Source organism: Camellia sinensis, chromosome 3 (assembly GCF_055761805.1).
Source record: "Camellia sinensis isolate YWXY chromosome 3, ASM5576180v1, whole genome shotgun sequence".
In the NCBI taxonomy this organism is placed as follows: domain Eukaryota; kingdom Viridiplantae; phylum Streptophyta; class Magnoliopsida; order Ericales; family Theaceae; genus Camellia; species Camellia sinensis.
The window spans coordinates 140,364,418-140,389,227 of record NC_138963.1 but is presented as its reverse complement, the minus strand read 5'-3'; the positions used below and the strand labels follow the sequence as shown (position 1 = coordinate 140,389,227).

Genomic DNA, 24,810 nt, shown 5'->3' with positions numbered 1-24,810 from the left:
AATGGAGTCCAGGCTCGTAAGATGCAAGAGAGTGGGTGGCCATACACAGTCTTGGGTAGAACTCAACTCCAAAAGCTAGCTATTGAGGTGGTGATGCAGTATTCTTAACATTACTTTAGTACTCATGCAATTCGATTCAGGTGGAAACTCAGGTGCTTTGCAAAGGAGAAAGGAAAAGATACCTACCGCATTATCAGTGGTTATTGGGAGGCTAGACAGAAGGGAAGTTGGGATTTTTGTCCTGATATCTTCTGTTATTTTCGTTCCAATCAGATATTGGACAGAGTACGCCCAAATCATTTTCTCTACATTTCTCTCTTCTTTCTTTCATATATTTTTGTCAACAGATTAGATAGGCGGCCAAGGATTGCTGATATGAGCCATTTAGGTTGGTGTAACATGCATGTCAGTATCTAGCGGAGGTGTCAGCAGGTAATAAAAGTCTTAGTTTGAATTTCGCGACTCACATTTCAATTTTATATGGTTGCTGATGGAAGGCAGTTGTTTGATCTTTGATGCGTTTATTGCAAATTCAAATGCATATTTATTATCTGATTATTTATGTTGCTGCCAAACCCCTCTTTAGAACTAGATTGCCAATGGATAATAAACACCAACTTTCCATTCTCTTGGAAGATTAGGACACAGATTTGAACCCCAGCCAATTCCTGGTGGTATTTAGGAGAATCCCATTGAAGGTCTTAAGCTTTGTTTGGATCTTGGATTTGTTGGGAAAAAAATAAGAAAGGAAAATGAGGTTAAATATGCTAAATTTTCTCTTTTTCAGTTGGGATAGGAATACGAGAAGAAAATATATAGATATATGTCAAAAAATCTATTTTTTATTTGTTTAGTTACACATGAAAAATAAATAAGTAAATTCATATCCTTTTTCATTTTGGATTGGCTGACGCTATGTTTGGATACGCAAGAGTTGGAGTGGATGTAATTGTAGATTGTGAAGTGAAGGAAGGACAATGGCATCCTTGTTTGGTTAGACAATAATAATAATAATCTATTCTAATACATAAAGTGAAGGCTGTTGGTGGTGTTGACACATTTGTGTCTCATATTTTGAGTTTTCCTAAAATACTCCTGTAGTTGATGTCTATGTAAAAAAGAAGACAAGACTTAAAGCCAAGATCACGAGTTTGATAAAGCTAGCCCTTACCACTTGAGTATCAAACACTATATATGTGCATTTTTCTTTATCATTGTTCTTGTAATAATTATAAATAGAAGGGAGGTGTAGATGCTAAATAGGCGACGTTTAAAATAATTTATATTTTTTGTTTTCAAAAAATAAATTTATAATATTAAATTTAGGTTTTTGACAATTTGCTCATGAAGGATGTTCAAAAATGTAATTGGCTCCCTAAAAGATCAATTTGAGCAAATTGTCCTACAAAACATGGTTAAAGTGTAATTGGCCCCCTTACAAAACCTATTAGAACAAATTGCCCTTGGATTTTATTTAATTGTAACAATGCCCGTCGTAAACTAACAGTTATTTACCGTTTATGTTTTTATTTTTTAGAATTGTGCGAGGAATTTCAGTTAATCTTTTGCTTCTCCGTTTTTGGGTTGTACAAGTATAGGTCTTTATTTTTTGAAGACAATGGGGGAGTCATGTGAGAGAGAGAGTTTGGTGCCAAAAAATAAGGTATGGTAGTTTCATTTTTACTATCTTTTAGTTCAAAAAAAGAAAAGTTTCATTTTTACTCTTCTCTGCCCATTTAAAATTGCATGTGTATGGTATGTGTTGTGAAAATAGATGAAAAGATGAACAGTAATTAGTTCATGGAGATGTTAGAATTGAATTTAATTTAAGGGCAATTTGCTTCATGATCATTACGGGTCAATTACAACATTTTTTCAAGGATAATTTTTTTTTAAAAACAAACAAATTATCAAAACCCTGAAAATTATATTTAAAAATCAGCACTATGTCCCATTTCCTTCCTCTATTCCTTGTCACACCAAACATACTCTTCACAACCTCTCCACATGTATTTTGCCTTTTCGTAAAATAAACCAAACATGGTGAATGCTAACATTTTTACTCTATTTTTCACTACACCTCAATCCAAATACAGTTTTGGAGGCTATGCGATTGGCTAAGATAGATTTTGGTAAAGTTTTACAGTTGTTTTTCTTGTATTTTTTATTGTTATTATTATTATTATTATTATTATTATTATTATTATTATTGTTGTTGTTAATCAGCGAAAGTCATGAAACATGTTTATGCTTATTTTTACTAACATTAAAAAAAAAAAAGAAAAAAAAAAGAGAAGGTATTTTTGTACACAAATGTTTTCAAAATATACAAATAATAATTTTTTTTTTTTAAAAATATGTGGTGAGTTGTTGGAGGGCTTTGCATGATGATTGTTGGAAGCTAGGGGTGCTCAGTGGATATGCCGATCCGTTCAACCCACCTAGCCTAAATGGAACTACCTTGTTTTGGGTGGATGCGTGACATTGAACGGGCGGATACGGGCCCAAAATTTCACATTTTGTGGGTGTGGATCAGGTTACGGTTAATCCGCCAATGAGCTGCTTCTACCCGACCCGTTCCCTCTCTCTCTCTCTCTCTCTCTCTCTCTCTCTCTCTCTCTCTCTCTCTCTTTCTCTTCGCTTGCTGTCGTGCCCCCCTTTCAAGCTGAATTGACCAAAATCAAACCCTAAAACCTATTATGCTTCAGTACACAATGGAAGTGGTGGCCAAAGGGAGGGGGTGAGGAAGGAATGCAAATAAAAAAATAAAAAATAAAAAAATCTAAAATTGTGTATTTTGAAAATTATCAAATGTTTATTTCTTGTAAAAACAAAAATTGTGGAGGTTTTTGAATCCTGATGGGACTTTCGTCCTTATGTCAAAATGTGGACTATCAAATTGATTTAATCCAAGAGTTGAAAATGCCTTACTCTCATTTGTCTCATTTGGACATTCTAATGGTTCAGATCAATTTTAAAATTTAAATGGTTCAGGTTTCTCACACCTCAACTCTCTCACATGAGTCGCATCTCACATATATCTTCCCTCGCCTTCTCTCTGATTTTGATTTCAAAATTTGAAACTCATTCTCTTTCACACCTCTTTCTCTTTCTCTTTCCACCACACATCTTCTTTCCACCAAGCTTTCTCTCTCTAGAAGTTTAAGTAATCTCCGGTGGTGATTTCTGAAATATAGCTCCGATGGAATATAGCCCTGCTGAGAGAGGGTGATTTCTACCATTTGGCTCAATGTTTGCTTCCTCTCTCTCTACACAGCTCCAAGGTAGAAGGTTAAATCCCCACTTCCCCCCCCTCCTTCTGTTATTGTTCCATTAGGTTTGTTATTATTCAATCTTTGCCTCCGCTCTGCCTAATCTTTTTCTTTTTTTTTTGGAAGAGGGTGTCAGAATCTAGGGTTTTTATTTGGATTCCGGATTTTGATATGACAATCAATCTATCTCTCTCTCTCTCTCTCATTTTTTTACCCTCCTTTATTTGGGTTTTTTTTTTTTTTTTTTTTTTGAAGAGGGTGTGAGAACCTAGGGTTTTTATTTGGGTTCTGGATTTTGATATGACAATCAATATGTGCCTCCTCTCTCTCTCTCTCTCTCTCTCATTTTTTTACCCTCCTTTATTTGGGTTTTTTTTTATTTTTTATTTTTTTATCAACTGAAAAACTATTCTTTTTATTAGATGTAGTTTCTACAAAAATATTTTTGTCTTGTTTGGTTGCTGAGAAAGTGGCAAAAAAAGTAAAGAAAGTGAAATTTTGGTTACTGTTATTTCTGGGTTTTGCTGAAAGGTCTATTATGATTATATTTTTGTCAAAATTAAAATTTTTAGTGGGCTTTGTACTTAAGGGTTTCCTTTGGCTAATCGTTGGTTACTGTGTTTAGTTACAGAGAAAATGAAGTGTTGATATTCTTAATTGTTATTTTCCTTAATTGACTTGGGTTATTTGTTTCGAGCCCCATTAATATATCTCTTTATATTTTTTTTCTGCTCTATCTTTAAGCACCATTATGTTTTCTACTTCATATGATGCAGCAACTTCGATGGCGGCAATGGAGCAAAATAAGGTTCTGGGTATTTATCTTAGTCTTGCTGGCTCTGTTTCGGTGTCTTGATCTTGCTAGCTCTGTTCAAGGATATCCCAAACAGGCATTTTAATTAGTAAGTTAATCAAATGCAATAATGATAATAATAATTCAAATCTATTAATAGGTAAATGCAAGACGAATAAATAAGATATTAGAAAACATCAAATGCAAGACGAGAGTGTAAGTTTAATAATTCTGTTGGGTGCCTAATAAATGCAAGACGAGAGTGTAAGTTTTTAGGGGGTAATCAAATGGCCTTCCATGAATTGAGTTTCTGGATCAGATACAGTGGGTTTTGAAATGGATAGTAGGAGAATTACCACCGGTCCTTGGCTGTGATGGCCAAGAAAGGTTTGATTGTGGGTGGGTTTTGTTTCTCATGTATATTGTGTATTTGATTTGGTTTGTCAAATAGTATTTTGTATTTGTGGATTTTGTTCTTTGATTTTGATTCATTGAAATTTTGTTGCTAAATTTGGCAGCTAAGTTTGTACTATAAAGAAATTTATCGTGTGCTCCCTCCCTCTAAAACCTATTAATGCTTTTATGGGTTTTTTTTTTTAAATTTTTTTTATAAATTTTTTAAGAAAGAAGCTTTGTTGTGAACCTTTGAGAGCTATATTTGTTTTCTATACCATTGTTTTCTAATTGGGAAATATAATTGATTTTACTTGAAATAGTAATTGGGTCTTTCATGTTCAAAAATTCACTTAATATGGAAGGTTGAAAGAGTGAAATAAAAAAAAAATTAGTTTAAACTGGAAGTACTATAACAAATGAGTATATGGTTTCTTTTGTTTTATCTGTTGTTATTTTTCTCTTTTACACTGTAGTAGTGGGTATGTAAATGAAACTTAGTTATCAAAGCCAAAACATGCATATTAGTTATTCAAAACTCGGAAACTACTCATTTCAATTTACATGTCCGTATATTTATGGGCCTAATTTCTCTTTGGGGTTTAATCACTGAGTTTATTGTTTGATTTGGAATGGAATGGAAGGTGAAGGGAAATTAATCAAAATTTTGAATTTTAGATTTATTTCAATCTATAACATTAGGAAACAAAAGTTGATGCTTATTGGTTGATTGGAATCACAGGTGGAGGGAAAGATATCTATCTGATTAGATAAAAGGGGAACACCGTGAAAATTGAAAGCTTACTATGGGATGTAATATTCAAGGGATGCAAGAAAATTGACAGCTTATGAATTTTGTTTCCTTCTTTTTATTTTTATTTATTTATTTTTTAAATTGATAACAGCCTTTGAATAATATTTTTATGGGAACTGTAAATGATCATCTTTAAACTAATTGTTCTTTATTGTTTTTTGTCTTGACATTTCATATAGAATTTCATTTGATATTATATGCCATATTTTTTTGATATTCTATACAGGATTTCTTTTGTATTCCAAGCATGGAGTTTTTCTAAATTGATTATGAAAAGAATATTAAAATAGCAATTGATTTATTATATTGTTACTGTTAATGTTGCAATGAGAATGCTGAAACTAGCTATTTGGTTACTTCTTTTGCATTTGAGGCAACAAAATTGAAATAACTTTTATACTAGAAACAACTTCTAAAATGCCAAAAAAGGCAATTTAGTATTTCATTCACCAACTGTATTATTTTTGGTTAGTCTACATGGAAAGAGTGGAATGTGAATGTGGGAGAGTTAGGGGAAATGAACCCATGTGAATAAACTTTAATGAATTGATTTAATTTTTTTTGGGTATTGAAAGAATGATTCTAGTGGAATATTTATGATTGAATTACTCTTAAAGGTTTTGAAAATATAATTTTTAAGATTTATATATACACCACCGAGTTTTATACAATTTTTTTCCTCATTTAATGTTGAGTTGTATACTCTATCGAATGCTTAGGCACAGAGTTTTGTTGAGGAGTGTCTTTAGGCATGAGTCATCACCATATTGTCTATCTTGTTTTGTATCAGTGTCAAAAAGCATTCATTAATCTTTTAAGAGAATACAATTTGATTTGAAATTTGCATTGTTTAAATTTATGGTTCCTACACATTGTGTGGGTTATTTATATGTAACTTTGAATTTAGTTTGAGTGTCATGATCCTAATTTCATGTTTCTAATGGGTTTGTCTCAAGGGTAGTGAACAATGTATAATATGAATTTCGAGACATCAACATATGTTTGCTATGTAGATTAGCATGTATCCTTATTTTGATTTTCTTGAAAAAATTGAATCATTGAGAATTATTTCAAAATTGAAAATGGAGTGGGAAATTGTTCAGATAGAATAAAAATTATGCTTGGAGAGCAATCGAAACCATAATGTGATGAGATGAGTAAAAGTTGAGTTTCATATAAGACAAATTTAGACCCGTTTCAATTTTAAATTTTTTATTTTGACTAATTTCTACAGGGTTAAATGCATTTTTATGTTTAATTGGTATATTTATTTATTCTTGAACGACTATTGAATAGCTACCAACAAAATGACTTATTGAGTTTCATGCATTTTGCAAAACTCGATTAAAAAGAGGTACTAAAGTTTTTTATTTTTATTTTTTTTAGAAAAATTAGAATTCCATTAATTATCTATAATTCCCCATTTTCGTTATGGTTGTGATGTTTTCTTGAAGGTATCCCTATTCAAAACATTAAATTTTGAGTTTTGTTTTTTCCCCTAATAATGCAAGTCGGAGGTATAGATTTTTTATTTATTTGTTCTTGACCATTCATGAAAGAAACTTAGCATTACTTTATCCTTGGTTTTGTTTAGATTGGTTTATTCTATGGGTTTGTTTTTGTTAAGAAACACATTAGGTTTATATAATTTATTGTTTGGTGATTTCTTAATTTTTCTCTTGCCTTCTTTTTTATTAAAAAATTACTAGCAAACTTATTTTAATCTAATTTGTTGGCCATTTTACAGTTTGAGTAGTGGAGCTTATTGTTTGTTTTCTTACATGGACAATGGACATAGCTAAGATGGAGGACGTGTGAAGTCTATGAAGGGAGCGTTGGTGAACATAGTTTTAAAGCAAAGTAGCTTTATATGACAATGTCACTTAAGTTAAAACGTCTGTTGGTCACATATAGAAAAGATAGTTTTGAATTGGTTGTCTCTTTTCAATATTAATTAATTCTCAATTACATCAATTTAAAAAATTTGGTTATTATAGTACTTTTGTTGGGTTTTTTTTTTTTGTTTTACTTTGTGCCATTTTTTTAAACATAGTGAGCTTGAATGTGCTACAAGTGTTAAGAGTATGAGATAATGGGCTGTTTTAGTGCTTGAGTTATTTATCTTTCAAGGTTCACTTGGCGGTTACAGGCTGTTCTCAACTTAGTTCACATAGTTTTATTAGAGAGTTTGGATGTATTATAAGAAGTTATTTATGGCGTATATAGATGTGCTATTAATTAAGTAGACACCGTTAATTAATTTTGCTAGCAATTTCAATTTAGGAGTATTGTAAGCATGAATAATTTTCTATTTGATTGTTGTGTGGTATTTTAGATTTTTTGACATTGATTTTGTGGATTTAATTTGTTAAATTGCTAGAAGAGTAAAGGAATTTTTTACCTTACATTACTATTTGTGTGTGGACAATTTCAAATTTTAACTTTTATTATGCCACTTTATATATATATATATATATATAGAAAAAAAAGTTTTAGGCGTGTAATCAAATTGCTCGAGATAAGAGCTCTCTATTTTAAGTAGATTCAGTAGAGATCGTTTTATTATATAATTTTATTTGACAATAAGTTTAAGAACATATGAGATGTTAATATACTCTGTGTGCCATTGGTTAGCTCTCATTTTGAATTGGATGATTAATGTGTTATTTTTGGTTAGCTAGAATGATTATTCTTTTCTATCAAAATATTCATTCATCTTTTTTTGAAGGTATTAAATTATGATAAAACGAAAGGATTACCAGTTATGATACTAATTTAGTAACATTCTTTTATTGAAGATTTGCTATACATGTGTCATTTTAACATTGATTAAATTCTAGAATTTGCTATTTTGACTTAAATTTTAGCAAATATTTTTAGATTATTTGCTTGTGCTACACTGAAATATAAAATTCATTACTTGAATTTTAATTTTGAAGTTTGCTATTTGAAAATTATTAGTAATATTTTTGTCAGTTTAATGTGTAGTAATAATTTTAACTTCTTATCAGTGAATTGAAGTAATATTATCATTTTGAATTAATTTATTAATAAATTCCCGGACAAATGTGATACCAAAAAAATTATTGATCACGGCTTCAAGCAGGAATTATCCATAGTAAATATATATGTTAGGTTACTCAAATCATATCCCATGTTGTCAGAATCGCTTTTTCAAAATATGTTAAAGCTATACAAATTTTTGCTAAAATACTATAAAAATAAAAGAATAATTTTAGACTCATGAAAAGACAATGGAGTGATGCATTAAATCTGTGGAAGTGAGCATTGTACATTTTTTAGTTTGAAATTATATTTTATACTTTCCAAATTTTTAAAGCTGCATGGAAATAAGAAAAGAATAAAGATGAGAGGCGATGAATCTTGTCCAGCTGTGAAATCAAAAGCCAAGGATCTCTAGCAGGGGGTTGTTTGGATCAGATGTGTTATCTTTTTGACATGATTGTGTGCTGACCTAATTGATTCACTACAACACCGACCTCACCTATGCTGCTTCCTACATATACGTACAAATCCTTTGACATTACTCAAAAAAAACAAAAATAAAAACAAAAACAAAAAATTCATTGACACTAACATCAAATCATATCATAAAAAGTTTTTGGTAGATACATGTATTTATGTATCATACATTTATATTATCATATAGGTAAAGGTTTCTCATCGTATTGACATGAAATATCTCATATTTTGAGTTTCATCTTTTTTTTTTTTTTTGTTAGGAAAAACAAGATAGCAGTATATATGTATAAAAATTAACGGAGTTTAACCTTCTGCCAAGGCCGCTTTTGCCAATACATGAGCCACCTTTTCATTTGTCTACAGACTTTATTAATACAAACATAATTTAGCATATTACAAAAATAACATATATCTTGCACGAGATTCTTCAGATTCCATTCGGTCTTGCTACCATCTTGCAACCGCTGTACTAACTGTAAAGAATCTGTGAGTATGGTAACTGCATTGGCATTGTTCTGCACACACCATTTTACTAGTTCTAAACAAGCTCTGGTCTCGGGTACCAAAGCTGATGATGCAACAAAGGAAAATTTCTTCCATACCAATTGATTTCCAATTTGATTCATACCAACCCATGATGCTCACGCCTTGCCTGTAAGCTCCTTTCATGCCCCGTCAGTAACAAACTTGGAAGAGGTGTGTCCGAAGTCTGATATAGGGACTTGAAATGATTCAAAAAGATATTCTGAATATCCTCCTGATTAGTACAAAAAGATCCATCCTCCAAGTGGAAAGACAAAACTTTTCTTGTTGGCATGAATAGTTGCAACCATATGGAAAAACTTCGTATTTCTGTCACCAAATTGCAGCCATTTCTGCCTCGCTCTCTGAACCCAATACATTTCGGATTTTTTGCAGCAAATCATCTAAGCATTGCCTTAACTTCTGTTCTTCTCTATAAGAATTCAACAAATCTTGCCGATTTTGAATTTCTGACAACTGATCTTTATCCCTTGCAATCTGCGCAGCTATACTTCTCTGTGGCAAATTATTCCAGTTCCTCAAATGTTGAATTACAAATTTCTGATGTTGCATTGTTTGAAACGCAAGAGATCCTCTAACCGGGACATTCCATGCCTTGTTAACAATTTTTGATGTTACTCTGTCCATCAACCATACTGCTTCGAACCTCCCCAGGCCAGATTTACCATTAGCTAAAGGACATATATCCAAAATTAAGCACTGTGATCAGACCTCTATATGGGTAGCGTAATAAGAACCACATGCTGAAACAGCTGCATCCAATCCGATGAGGCCACTGCCTTATCAAGCATATAGCGTTTCTAGTTTGGACCCGACCCATTTAATGTTTTGGATCCGGGTTTCATTGTTATATATAGTTATTCTTGTCTTGTTTTCCCTTATATCTCTTAAAGTTTGGCTCTTAGGATTTGTTGATTGCGTTTGGAACAGGTTGGTAGCTTGTTTTTCAGACTTTTGTTGCCTAAATTTTTGTCCCTTCGCTCGAGCGAAGCTTCTTACGCTTCAGCGGTCTTCGTCAAACTCCGGTACTTTTGTAGGTCTACAAAAATATTGAAAGTTTGTATTCTTCGCTCGAGCGAAGCTTCTTGCACTCAAGCAACGCTTCTTGCACTCAAACGACGACCTCGGTCTACAAAACTACTGAGAGTTTGTATTCTGCGCTCGAACGAAACTTCCTGCGTTCGAGCGGTAAAACTTATTGTGTCTGGTCGCTCGAGCAACACATCTTGCGCTCGAGCGAACTGTGCGTATATCAGTTCGTAAACAGCCCATTTTAAGTTACTTTTTCATCTCTCTCTTTCTCTCTAAACATTTCAAAACCCTAATATCTCTCACTCTCTCTCTAAAACTCACTTATTTTCCTCAAATACACCTAGATCCGTTGATCTTTTCACTCGTGTGCCTTTGTTAAAAAGTTAAAGCTCGATGTGGGCTTCATTCTAATAGGAGCAAAGTTGGTTTTTGGCTTCTTTGGAATTCCTCACTCTCTCTCTCTCTCTCTCTCTCTCTCTCGTGTTCTAGCTTGAGGTAGGGATACTTTCCACACTTTTTTTATAAGTTTTAACTTAGTTATTTGTCATTTCTAGACCATATAACGAATTTGGAAGATTTGGAACAAAACTAGGGTTTTGGATAAAAATCAAAAGAGGGATTTTCCAAATAGGTTCTTAGAAATGATTTTGATGTTAGAAATAATGTTTAGTTGGGTGGAAATGATTGATTTTGGATACTTGGGGTTGATTTTGAAAAGAGTAAGAATTTTGTCCTAAATGCCTCAAATGTTGGTTTTATATAAATAGTGAAATTGATGTTGAAATTATGAAATTGGATAGGTATTGATGAGGATGGTAGAGTTGGATGTGTATTATCACTTACCTCTTGAAATTTGAAAAGTTTGTCTTTATGGAATATAAATTATTTATTTAGAAATATCTGTTTAGGGTTATCAGTGAAGGATAGTTATGATTATTGTAAAAATTGCATGTGAATTAGGAGAATTGAAACTATTTCCTCATTCATTTTCATTGAGCATTATCCCACATTTATATATTGAAAATGTTACTGTTTTGAGAAAATGGGTGAATCTGAGAAAGGGATTATTGTTACATTAAACAAGTTGACCTGTGTGTCCTAGGTGAAAGTCCCGAAAACTACGCATATACATGGGTGCCAATCACGAGAATGAAATTTTCGTGAAATGGCAATAGTAGTGCTTGTATAGCCTACGTTTACATGGGTCCCAGCTTACGGTTTCCTTTGGACGAAATTTTCGGAAAATGTTGTATTGTTTTGAAATTTCCAGAGTGTGATTCACTGCCCCATTTTCTAATGTAATGGAAATGATTTATGAATCAATATATATATATATATATATATACTTGGTATTACATAGTTTTGGAAAGAGGTGTAAAATGTTTTGACACAAGTATTGAATATGCATTTAGTTTATAGCTTTGTTAAAATTCATATATTGTGTTGGATTATTTTTACTGGGCTTTGGCTCACCCAACGTGGGAAAAATATTTCAGGTGCTGATGATATGCCTCCGCCAAGGCAATAGCTTGGGAGGACTTGGAACGAGAGCTTCTTTTTGTGTATTTATTGTATTTATTTTGTACAAGCCAAGGGCTTTAACTGTATTGGACTTAAGTCTACTTTTGTTGTAATCAAGCATCGTCTTGGAAAGCTGTAAGCCCTTAGGGCATTTCTTTTCTGTTTAACTTCCATTTCTTTTCTTTTGTTCGCAACATATGCTATAGATTCAGGGCTAGGTATTATGAATGTATATCGCATATGTGTCCCTTTTGTAAACTCAATTGGATTTAATAAAAGATAATTACTTTATCGTTATTGTCATTTATTGATATTTTGGATGGATTACTGTATTTATTTTGGGACTTTACAACTTGATATATATCAGAGCGTACCGGGTTTGAATACTTTTGGACACGTGGGAAGTGGTTATAACTACAATGAGTTTGTCTCGCTTGGCAAATATATTTGTACGTATGGTATGGTTATGTGATAACATGTTTATGTGGTTATATGGGTATGAAATTTAGTTCCTAAGATATTGATTGGGTTTATAGGTTTCTAGAAGTCCTATTAGAAGAGCACTTGATCACTACTATTTCTAATCGGAACTCTAGCAATACCGCATGATGGTCATTATCTAGGAAGGAAATTTGTATGTGTTTATGTGACTACGTGCTTATGTGGAGTGAATTATTGTTGTCCACCGCATTAGGACGCAAGTGAGTTAGTTTCGGCACATTTGTAAATGTGCTAATATCTTTTGTTACCTTCATTAAGATGTTGGGACGTAGATGTCGTGGTGGTAGGCGTGGTAGGTCTAGAAGGCATGAGATGCCTTTATTGGATAAAATTTCGGCCCAAGAAGAAGGGGTTGGTTAGGCCAATGTGGCTGAACCAGTTAGTTAGCAGGCCATGGGTGCTTTGGCTCGTGAAATGGCTGGAGCTTTGCTGAAATCCATGGACATTCTCAGAGCTGATAATCAAGTCCAGGTCCAAGTTGCTAAAACAAGGCCGACTTTCTTGAAGAGAGAGTTCTTTTGGTCTAATTCGGACGAGTTTTTGGGTGATCCAAAGGAGCCATTAAAGGTAGATGAGTGGCTAGAACAAATGGTGAAGACGTTCGAGATACTTGGCATCGAGGACAATGATTTAGGGGTGACCTTGGCATCCTTCCAATTGAAGGGAGATGCGGGTCAATGGTGGAAGTATGAGCGTGGGTGCATTGGGGTGACTTGAGAGGCCTTTGTCAACGCTTTCCAGGACAAGTTCTTGCTTCCCACTGCTTGGGAGAAGTTGAGAGACCAGTTTTTGAAACTCAAGCAGCTTAGTTTGCCAGTAGCCGAGTTTAAGGCAACTTTCATTAGCCTCTCTAGATTTGCACCAGAAGTCGTGGCGACAGAGGAATGCCGTTGTATAGAGTTTGAGAAGAGGTTGAGGATCGGATTTATTTTCAAGGTAACTAGGTAAATGATTAGGAGCTATAGATGCCTAGTGGAGGCGGTGACTCATCTTAAGACCATAGTTCAGGCAGATGAGGAATGGATGAGGGGCTCCAAGAGGAGTTAGGAGGTTCAGGGGGAGAGTTGGGATAGTAAGGGCAGAGAGGTCTTGCTCCATTCTAGTCCCAGGCTGCACAGCCTAGATCTACCTTTCCTGTGCTGAGTTTGAGTTCAGGGAGAGGTAATCCGGGAGGTTTCTCTTGTTACAAGTGTGGCCAGTTGTGTCACAAATCTCCAGCTTGCCCGCAGGTAGGAGAAAAGCAACAGTCTGTACCGTATGCGGTTTGTTCTCAAAGATAGAGTTAGGGAAGAGTACAGCCACCCACTTTTTATTAGTGTGAACAGTCAGGGTATATAAAAAGATTTTTTCCTCAATTGAGTAACACACCTGGTACATCTGGTTCGAGGCAGACATAAAGCCACCAGCCTGAGCAGTCAGCACAGGCCTTGAAGGCCAATCAAGGGGCCTTTTCGGCTCAGTCAGTGCATTAAACGTATGCTCCGAGGGTGAGCAAGTAGAGCAGAGACCTTCAAGGCGTGTGTATGCTGTTACTAGGCCAGACTTAGTCCCAGCGCCTTCAGTTGTGAGAGGTACTTTCTTGTTATGCAGTTCTATTGCCAATGTGTTGATTGATATGGGTGCATCCCATTCTTTTATTTCGTCTGCCTGTGCATCAACCTTGGGGTTAGAATTGGCTCAGTTAGCATCCCCACTTAGTGTAGAGTCACCTATTGGTGGTGAGATTGTCTTGGAATATGGGGTGTCGGGGTTGTGAGATAGAGGTTGCTGGTTGCCGACTTCCTATTGCATTTGTGTTGATTGACATGTCGAGTTTTGATGCTATATTGGGTATAGACTAGTTTTCATCGTATCGGGCTGTCATAGATTGTTACCGTCAGAGGGTTACTGTATGTACCTTGAGCGGTGATTGTTTTTATTTCATGAGGGACAGAGCCAATAGAGCTTCATTGTTCGTATGTGATCGGCGAGGTCGGAGTGAACTTAGTTGTCTTTTTACAAACTTCTTGGGTAGTGAGTGTGACGAAGTCCGAGTTGATTTGCCAAGGGTAATTTGTGAATACCCGGACATCTTTCCTGAGGATCTCACTAGTTTACTACCTCACCGTGAGATTGAGTTCTCTATTGATTTAGTGCCCAGCACGACACTGATCTCTATGGCACTATGTAGCTTTGTACCCATTGAATTGAGTGAGTTGAAAATTCAACTCCAAGAATTGCTAAATAAAGGTTTCATTCGCTCTAGTACTTCGCCTTAAGGAGCACCGACTCTTTTTGCCAAAAATAAAGACGATGCGTTGCGACTTTGTATTGATTAACTGAAGTTGAACTAGGTAACTATTAAGAACAAGTACCCAATGCCTCGCATAGATGATTTGTTTAACTAGTTGAAGGAGTCTTGTTGTTTCTCTAAGATAGACTTGAGATCGGGTTATCACTAGTTGTGGGTAAGGGAGGAAGATATCCAGAAGACGACATTTCGTATGCGGTATGGCTATTATGAGTTCCTAGTGATGCCTTTTGGGTTAACCAATGCACCAGCTGTGTTTATAGATCTAATGAATTGAATATTCTGTGAGTTCTTAGACCGTTTTGTAGTCGTCTTTGTTGATGACATCCTGATTTACTCACCCTCCGAGGAGGAACACGAGAAACACCTGCAGGTTGTGCTTGAGTTGCTTAGAGTCCACAAACTATATGCTAAGTTCGGGAAGTGTGAATTCTGGTTGAGAGAAGTAAAGTTTTTAGGCCATGTGGTATCCAGGGAAGGGGTGACTGTAGATTCATACAAGATAGAAGCAGTACGAGATTGGGAACAACCTAAGAATGCTTTTGAGATCAGTAGTTTCTTGGGATTAGTTGGGTATTACTGTCTGTTCGTGGAGGATTTCTCTAGGTTAGCCTCACCGTTGACTAGACTGACGAGGAAGGGGATCAAATTTATGTGAAGTGAGACTTGGGAGAAATCATTTCAAGAACTTAAGGTTAGGCTTACCACTGCTCCAGTGTTAATTATTCCGGAGAGGGGTTTAGGCTATTCTGTGTATTATAATGTTTCACGAGAAGGTTTAGGTTGTGTTTTGATCCAAGAGGGAAGGGTAATAGCTTATGGCTCACGTTAATTGAAAACACACGAGCAGTACCTCACTCATGACCTAGAACTAGCAGCCGTGATCTTTGTTTTGAAGATTTGGAGGCATTACCTGTATAGTGAGAAGTTTGAGGTAATGCTGTTGGGTGCTATTGGTGAGTTGCAAGTTCGTTGAGTCAGTTGCTTTGTTTTCAGTAGTTACACAACTTACACTTGTGAGCCAAGTTATAGAAGCACAGAGGGGTGACCTTGAGGTAGAATCCCTCCTGGAGAAGATCCAGCTAGAGTCTTACCGAGAGGAAGTAATTTGAAAGTTTCACCATTCATACCTTGCGGTGCATCCAGGAGGCATAAAGATGTATAACAATCTTAGTTGTCAGTTTTGGTGGAAAAGGATAAAAAATGATGTAACCGTGTTTGTGTCGAAGTGCCTTACTTATCAACAAGTGAAGGCCAAGCATTAGAGGCCAATAGATTTGTTGCAACCCTTGCCTATAGCTGAGTGGAAGTGGGAGCATGTCACGATGGATTTTGTTGTGGGACTCAATGGGTAATGATGCCATTTGGGTGGTAGTTGACCGATTGACCAAGTCAGCACACTTTGCACCTATTAGAGCTGTGCAGCGGATCCACCGGCCCGCCACACCCGACCCGACCCCTAACGGATGGATACGTGCCACGTGGCGGGCGGATGTGGGCCTGATTTGTGGCATTTTTCGGGTTCGGGTCGGGTGGTGGGTAATCCGCCATTTTAGTCACCAGACCCGACCCCTCTTTTTTTCTCTTCTTCTGATCTGAGTCTAATCTGTTTTTTTTTTTTTTTTTTTTTTTTTTTTGTTTCCAGTTCTAAAACGAAATAGATGGTTAGATTGATCGATCTACAGTCTACCACACTGACTGTAACTGAGGTATCTCTCTCTCTCTCTCTCTCTCTCTCTCTCTCTCTCTCCTTCTTCTTCTTCTTCTCTTCTTCTGAATCTTAACTGGTTTTTTTTTTTTGGTTCCAGTTCTAAACTTCTAATCTTTTAGAGTCTGATCTATTATTATTATTTTGTTTTGTTCCAGTTCTAAAACTAGAGACGTGGTTAGATTGATTGACACAATGCTAACTGTTAAGGGTTCTACACACAGAGAAAGGAATACAGAGAGAAAACCATAGAGAGGTTTGGTTTATTTTTTTTGTTATTTGCTTCTGCAGTGGATTTTGTGAGGGACTTCATAGAATCTGTTTTGATTCAGAATCTATTTTTATCTGTTCACAATCTGGAATTAATCTGTTCTGTTTTGAACAATCTGTTTTGTTATTATCAGCCTTTTATTTTATTCTTACTTCTATAATCTCTTAAAATACTAACATAAATATAACAAATTTTATTATATAAATCAATAATTATCAAGTTGAGATATAATATGGATTTAACTTAGGATTGGTAAATAATTTCTTGATCTTGACAATATTAAAAGGGAGGAATAGTTTTAAAGTGAAGTTTTTATGTCAGAAAAATATCTCTAATACTTGAGTTAACTTTAATTGAGACTGTGGAAGTATGGGCAAAACATTTTAAGGTTAAAGATTCTTTCTGATGTCATTTCCTTGCCCTTTTTTTCGCATGAGTATGTGTTTGCTAAGGTAAGAACATTAGAAGGTAAAGATTAAAGCATATGCAACAAACAGAGAGAAGGAAAAGTGTTCAATACTTCATAGTTCATGGGATGGGAGTGAGCTAGATGGCTCCAATTAGCATAACTAGCTGAAAGTACAATTTATTGGGTTGAGGCCTAGGGTGTGTATGTGTGACAAGGCCTGTGAACATAAATATAGCCCAAATCTAATCTAACCTATTTACTAATGGGTTGAACATTTGGGACAATTTTTTTTAAGAATGTTAATTAATGAGTAGGATTTTTGTTTAGTGACATTACATTAATTTGTTAGTGAACTAAATTTGTTATTATAAATCAAATTATGATAATATATCACTTAGCTTGTTTAAAGATTAAACTTTAATCTATTATTATTATGAATCAAATTATGATAATATATTAGTTCTGTTCTGTAATTTAGTCAGTGAACTAAATTTGTTTAAAGATTAAACATTGATTCATAATATATTAGTGAACATTAAACTTAGTTCTGTTATGTTCTGTAAAATTTGATTCATAATATATTAGTGAACATTTAAACTAATCTCATTAGTCAGTGAACATTAGTCAGTGAACTAATCTTACTTAGTGAACATTAGTTAGTTTAAACTTACTAATTCATCTTACTTAGTTTAAAATCTCATTAGTCAGTGAACTAATCTTACTTAGTGAACATTAGTCAGTGAACATTAGTTAGTTTAAACTTACTGATTCATCTTACTTAGTTTAAAATCTCATTAGTCAGTGAACTAATCTTACTTAGTGAACATTAGTCAGTTTAAACTTACTGATTCATCTTACTTAGTTTAAACTAATCTCATTAGTCAGTGAACATTAAACTCTGTCCATTTAATATCCTTCTTAGTTTAAACTAATCTCTTAGTTTTTCAAAAAGAGCATGGATTTGAAAAGCATATTTTGAATGATTTTTTATTGGTTGTTGGCAGTTTATTTGATAATCTTTTGGCCATGGATCCACCAAGTGAAGAAACTTTTTTTGTGAGTCCTAATGTTGAGCCTGAATCATCTTCTATTGATCCCTCTACCCAATCTAATGCTCCTCCTCGTAGACCACCCTTGGCCAAAACTAGTAGTAGTGGGAGAACAACATCAAAGGCTTGGGATCATTTTGAAAAGACTAAGGGCATTGATGGGAAAGATAGGGCTATGTGCAAGTATTATAAGAAAGAATATATGGTAGGCTCTAAGAGTCATGGAACAAGTAATTTGTTAAGTCATTTGAAAAATTATACAAAGTATCCATATAGGGATACTCATGGGCAACAATCATTGGGATTTAAATCTAGAGAAGTTGATGGGGAAGATGTTGTTGATGTTGTGGCTACGTCATTTTCTGTAGAAGTTGCTAGAAGGCATCTTGCAGAGATGATAGTAATAGATGAATTGCCCTTTAGATTTGTGGACGGGGTTGGTTTTAAGAGGTTTTGTAATGTCATGCAACCCAAGTTCAAGATTCCATCTCGATATACCGTTGCTAGGGACATTCTAGACATATACACCAATGAAAGGGAGAGGTTGAAGAAAATTGTGAAGGGGTGTAGAATTTGTTTTACCACGGACACATGAACTTGTATACAAAATTTGTGTAATATGTGTCTAACTGCACATTTCATTAATGATGATTGGAAGTTACCAAAGAGGATCATAAATTTTTGTCAAGTTGAATACCACAAAGGAGAAACTCTTGGTAAAAAAATTGAGGCACTTTTAAAGGAGTGGGACATTGATGACCTTTTTACCTTAACTGTGGATAATGTGAGTTCCAATAATCTAACCATTAGATTCTTGAAACGAACAACAAAATTGTGGAAGGGAACTATCTTGGGCCATGAATTTTTACACATGCGTTGTTGTGCGCATATTCTAAATCTTATTGTTAGTGATGGATTGAAGGATCTTGAGTTTTGTATAGCGAATGTGAGGCATGCAGTGAGGTATGTGAGGTCTTCTCCAAGCCGCCTTGACACTTTTAAAAATTATGTGGAAAGTTTGAAAATTGAGAGTAAGAGTCTCTTGTGCCTAGATGTGCCAACACGGTGGAATTCAACATATCTTATGTTGGAGGCAGCAGAAAAATTTGAGAGTGCTTTTCAAAGAATGGGTGAGGAGGACTACAATTACAAACACTACTTTTTGGATAATGAAGGGGGTGAGAGGAGAGAGATGCCTACAGCCGAGGATTGGGATAATTGTAGGGTGTTTTTGAAATTTCTTAGAATGTTTTACAATGCCACAACGAGATTTTCTGGGTCTTTATTTGTTACTTCAAACACATTCTACACTGAAATTTTTGTCATTGAAAATATGATTGGACAATTAATAAAAAACAATGATCCTATTTTGTCTTCAATGGCAAAGAAAATGAAAGAGAAGTTTGACAAGTATTGGGGAAATGGGGATAAAATCAATCTACTTTTGTATGTTGCGGTTGTGCTTGATCCTAGAAGAAAAATGAAATACTTGCAATTTTGTTTTTCACCAATTTTTGGTGGAGATATGGTGAAAGTGAAAGAAATGTTAGATAAGGTAAAAAATTGTTTGGGCAAATTGTATGATCATTATGCCACACTTGAGCCAACAAATGTGCATGCCTCCAATGTAAATGAAAGAGTAGATATGGTGATAGCTGAAAATGACCCACACTCTATTGTGAACTCTCAATTTAACTCATTTTTTGAGGGGCAATTTTCTAGTAGTGGGAGTATGTCGGAATTGGACAAGTACTTGGGTGATATTAAGAAAGGTGGGAATAATTCTCAATTTGATATCTTGGAGTAGTGGAAGGTTAATGCAACAAAGTATAGAGTATTATCACTTATAGCACGAGATGTGTTGGCGATGCCTATTTCCACTGTTGCTTCTGAGTTGGCTTTTAGTATAGGAGGTCGAATACTTGATCCATTTCGTAGTTCGCTTGCTCCCAAGATGGTAGAGGTTCTTGTTTGCGCACAAATTGGCTTCGAAGTAACATTCCAATATGCCTTAGACAAGCAATGGAGGATGTTGAGCAATTTGAACAACAATATGATTCGGGTAATATATACAATGATTTATTTATTTTTTTATCCATTTCATTTATTTTGTATTATTCAAAATTCATTATCTTTACTTTACATATTTTTGTTGTGTTATGTTTTTTGTGTAGTTGTTTCGAAGTGAAGCTCATGTTCAAGCCCAAGTCCGGAGACTAATTTTATTGAAGTTTAATATTATTGGTAAAATATTTCCCCTTGGTTAAATGTTGTTAACATATGTTTACTTGTTTTAAGTTTAAAACTTTTTAGTGTTTTCTTTATTAAATAATTTCATTTTTTTGTTGTGCAGGTTTACATGGCTCATGATTTGGTGAAAAGAAATGAATGGTTTTTTTGCTACTTTTTGGATGACTGTAACTTATTTTTTTTGGATGCACAATATTTGTTGGATGACTGTAACTTATTTTTTTTGGATGCACAATGTTTGTTGGATGACTGTAACTTTTTTATTTTTGGAACTCTTGGATGATTGTTACTTGGATGGATGCACAATGTTTTCCTTATATTTTATGTGTAAGATGATTTATGTATGTTGGATGCACAATGTTTTGGGTGATATTGAATTATGGCCATTGGAACCAATATTGAATTATGCCCATTACAATCCAAGTTGCACTAGCAGCGGGTTTCATAGATGTTGAATTATGCACAATGTTTTCCATGTTTCGTAGATGTGAATGAATAAATGATTTTGAATTATGATGTGAATTTTTTCCATGAATAAATGATTTTGAATTTTGAATTATGCCCAGGTTGCATTGCCGATTGTAATGCATAAATAGATGTTGAATTATGCACAATGTTTTCCATGTTTCATAGATGTGAATGAATAAATGATTTTGAACAAATGATGTGAATGTTTTCCATGAATAAATGATTTTGAATTTTGAATTATGCCCAGGTTGCATTGACCATTGTAATGAATAAATAGATGTTGAATTATGCACAATTTTTTATTTATTTATTTATTTTTTGTATGTTGAAAACTTGTAAAATTTCAAACCGCCAAACCGATTCGCATCCATCCGCCAAATCCGCATCCGCCGGATTGGCGGACTGATACGGATTGATTTTCTCCAATCCGCCAATTTGGCGGATGGATGGCGGATTGGAGGTTTCGTGGCCGCAACCGATCCGCGCCCACCCGTAGCACCTATGGACACGAATGACTAAATAGATTATCTAGCTGACCTTTACATTAGGGACATAGTTTGACTTCATGGGGTCCCTGTGACTATTGTTTCAGAAAGAGATCCGCATTTTACAGTTCAATTGTGGCAAAGCCTACAGAATGCCTTGGGCACTAAGTTGACTTTCAGTACTATCTATCATCCTCAAACCGACAGGCAGTCTGAGCGTGCTATTCAGATCCTGGCGGATATGCTTTGAGGTTATGTCCTTGACTTTAAGGGGTTGTGAGAGAGGCACTTGCCCTTAATGGAGTTTACTTATAACAACAACTTATAGTCGAGTATTGGTATGGCACCGTTAGAGGCCTTGTATGGCCGACCGTGTAGATCCTCCATGTGTTGGGCCGAGGTGAGTAATGCACCAATGTTGAGTCCAGAGTTAGTTCAGAAAATGATGGAGAAAATTGCACTTATCCGTAAAAGGTTGGTTATGGCTTAAAGTCATTAGAAGAGCTATGCTGACTGTAGGAGGAGACCATTGTCCTTTGAGGTGGGGGATCACGTCTTCTTGAAGATATCACCTAGACGGGATTTTATGAGGTTTGGGAAAAGTGGGAGGTTGTCTCCTAGGTTTATTGAGCCTTTTGAGATCCTAGAGTGGATTGGGGAGGTAGCTTATCGTTTGGTCTTGCCGCAACAACTTTCCAAGGTACATAACGTGTTCCATATCTGTATGCTTCGAAAGTATGAGCTAGATCCATCACACGTGTTAGATTGAACTGAGTTAGTGGTTGACGAGGATGCCTCGTATGAGGAGAGACCGATTAGAGTTTTAGGTACTCGAGACTAAGTCCTATGAGGCAAGACGATTCCTTTGGTAAAAGTGTTGTGGTGACACCACGGGGTTGAGGAGGCCACTTGAGAGCGCAAGGCAGAAGTCCGTGAGAAATACTTGGATTTATTTGTTAATGTTTGAGCATGTATTAAAAAACCTTGTTATGTTAATGATATATAGCATTGTATATGTTTTGAAAATGTGAATTGCATATTTAGTATTGGAAATTCGTTTATTATGTTGATGGGAGAAGATGACCGGTGGGTGGGTCATGGTGTTGGTTATAATTTGCTATCACTGTTTTAATTGGTTTAAACCTTGTTTTAATGTTTGGTTTAAATTTCGGGGATGAAATTCTTTAAGGGGGGAGGCTATAGCATTTCTGGTTTGAACCCGACCCATTTGATATTTTGGATCTTGGTTTCATTGTCATATACAGTTATTCATGTCTTGTTTCTCATTGTATCTTTTTGAGTTTGGCTTTTAGGATGTGTTGATTGCGTTTGGAACAGGTTGGTAGCTTGTTTTTCAAACTTTTGGCCTAGATTTTGGTCCATTCGCTTGAGCGAAACTTCTTGCGCTCGAGCAGTCTTTGTGAACCTCCAGTACTTTTGCAAATTTGGAAAAACATTGAGAGTTTGCATTCTTTGCTCGAATAAAGCTTCTTGCTCTCAAGCGACGACCTTGGTCTGCAAAAATATTGGGATTTTGTATTCTACGCTCGAGCGGTAAAACTTATTGTGTTTGGTTGCTAGAGCTATCATCTTGTGCTCAAGCGAACTGTGCGTATATTAGTTCGTAAACAGCTCATTTTAAGTCACTTTTTCATCTCTCTCTCTCTCTCTAAACATTTCAAAATCCTAATATCTCTCACATTCTCTCTCTAAGACTCACATATTTCCCTTAAATATACCTAGATCTGTTGATCTTTTCACTCGTGTGCCTTTGTTAAAAAGTTAGAGCTCAACGTGGGCTTCATTCTAACTGGAGCAACGTTGGTTTTTGGCGTCTTTGGGTTTCCTCACTCTCTCGCTCATGTTCTAGCTTGAGGTAGGGATACTTTTCACACATTTTTTTTTTCACGAGTTTTAACTTAGTTATTTGTCATTTCTAGACCATATTGTGAATTAGAAAGATTTGGAACAAATCTAGGGTTTTGGATGAAAATCAAAAGAGGGGTTTTTCAAATAGATTCTTGGAAATGATTTTGATGTTGGAAATAATATTGAGTTGAGTGGAAATGATGATTTTGAAAAAAGTAAGATTTTTTTCCTAAATGCCTCAAATGTTGGTTTTGTATAAATAATGAAATTGATGTTGAAATTATGAAATTGGATTGGTATTGATGAGGATGGTAGGATATGTATTATCACTCACCTCTTAAAATTTGGAAAGTTTATCTTTATGGAATATAAATTATCTGTTTAGAAATATCTGTTTGGGGCTATCGGTGGAGGATAGCTATGATTGTTGTAGAAATTACATGTGAATTAGAAGAATTGAAACAATTTCCTCATTCATTGGCATTGAGCATTATCCTACACTTATATATTGAAAATGTTACTGTTTTGAGAAAATGGGTGAATCTAGTAAAGGAATTATTGTTACATTAAACAAGTTGGCTTGTGTGTCTTGGGTGAAAGTCTCGAAAACCGCACGTATACAAGGGTGCCAATCCTGCGGATGAAATTTTCGTGAAATGGCAATAGTAGTGTTTGTATAGCCTATGTTTACATAGGTTCCGGCTTACGGTTTCCTCCAGACGAAATTTCTGGAAAAGGTAGTATTGTTTTGAAATTTCTAGAGTGTGATTCACTACCCCATTTTCTAATGTAATGGAAATGATTTATGAGTCAATATATATATATATATATATATATATATATATATACTTGGTATTGCATAGTTTTTTAAAGACGTATAAAAATGTTTTGACACGAGCATTGCATTTGCATTCACCTTATAGTTTTGTTAAGATTCATATACTGTATTTGATTATTTCTATTGGACTTTGGTTCACCCTACGTGGAAAAAACATTTCAGGTGCTGATGATATAGCTTGGAAGGACTTGGAGCGAGAGTTTCTTTTTGTGTATTTATTGTATTTATTTTGTACAAGCCAAGGGCTTTAACTGTATTGAACTTAAGTCCACTTTTGTTGTAACCAAGTATCGTCTTGGACAGCTATAAGCCCTTTGGGCATCTCTTATCTGTTTAACTTCCATTCTTTTTCTTTGGCTCGCAACATATGCTATAGATTCAAGGTCAGGCATTATGAATATGTATCGCATATGTGTCCTTTTTGTAAACTCAATTGGATTTAATGGAAGATAATTACTTTATCGTTGCTGTCATTTATTGATATTGTGGATGGATTATTATATTTATTTTCGGGCGTTACAAACTGTTTCATAAGACACATTATGTCCTTTCCGATTATTAGTCAATGTGAACTGAACCCCACCCGAAGGCAAATCAATCAAACCATGAACATTCATAAACTCATAAAATCCTTGTCTTCTACAATAGGTCTACTACTCTACCTTGTTTTTAATGAGAATACAGAACTTGATTGAAATCTCTAATCATAACGATCTATTGAATAATAGTTTCAATAAATATGGATACCTGACTTCAAATTTCTAGTCGTAAAGATACATTTGGTTGCCCGTAGAACAAAATAATCACCCAATCCGATTTCC

The 24,810-nt window shown here is 34.9% G+C and overlaps 2 protein-coding genes across 24 annotated transcripts in view; both read left to right on the top strand.

Moving 5' to 3' along the window:
* The window catches only part of LOC114266660 (Pleckstrin homology (PH) domain superfamily protein), a 74,962-nt gene extending 69,523 nt beyond the window's left edge, over window positions 1–5,439 (top strand). For 9 of the 23 annotated variants that reach the window (XM_028207575.2, XM_082920984.1, XM_082920983.1 and 6 more), the window contains 3 exons: window positions 13–432; window positions 1,538–1,663; window positions 4,049–4,281. The gene's annotated coding sequence lies outside the window, so the exon portion shown is untranslated. Of the gene's footprint in view, window positions 1–12; window positions 433–1,537; window positions 1,664–4,048; window positions 4,282–5,200 lie in introns of those variants that run through there. The other 14 variants (XM_082920985.1, XM_082920987.1, XM_082920973.1 and 11 more) reach the window with 4 other exon arrangements.
* Window positions 5,440–18,698: 13,259 nt separating this feature from the next.
* On the top strand, window positions 18,699–19,886 carry LOC114266670 (zinc finger BED domain-containing protein RICESLEEPER 2-like). Its single transcript, XM_028207588.2, has one exon. It carries the CDS (start codon window positions 18,699–18,701, stop codon window positions 19,884–19,886), a length of 1,188 nt encoding a protein of 395 aa, XP_028063389.2.
* Window positions 19,887–24,810: the final 4,924 nt, after the last annotated feature.

Bases quoted from the DNA above. Each gene is read 5' to 3' on its own strand.
- LOC114266670 (XM_028207588.2), top strand. From the start codon at position 18,699: ATGTGTCTAACTGCACATTTCATTAATGATGATTGGAAGTTACCAAAG.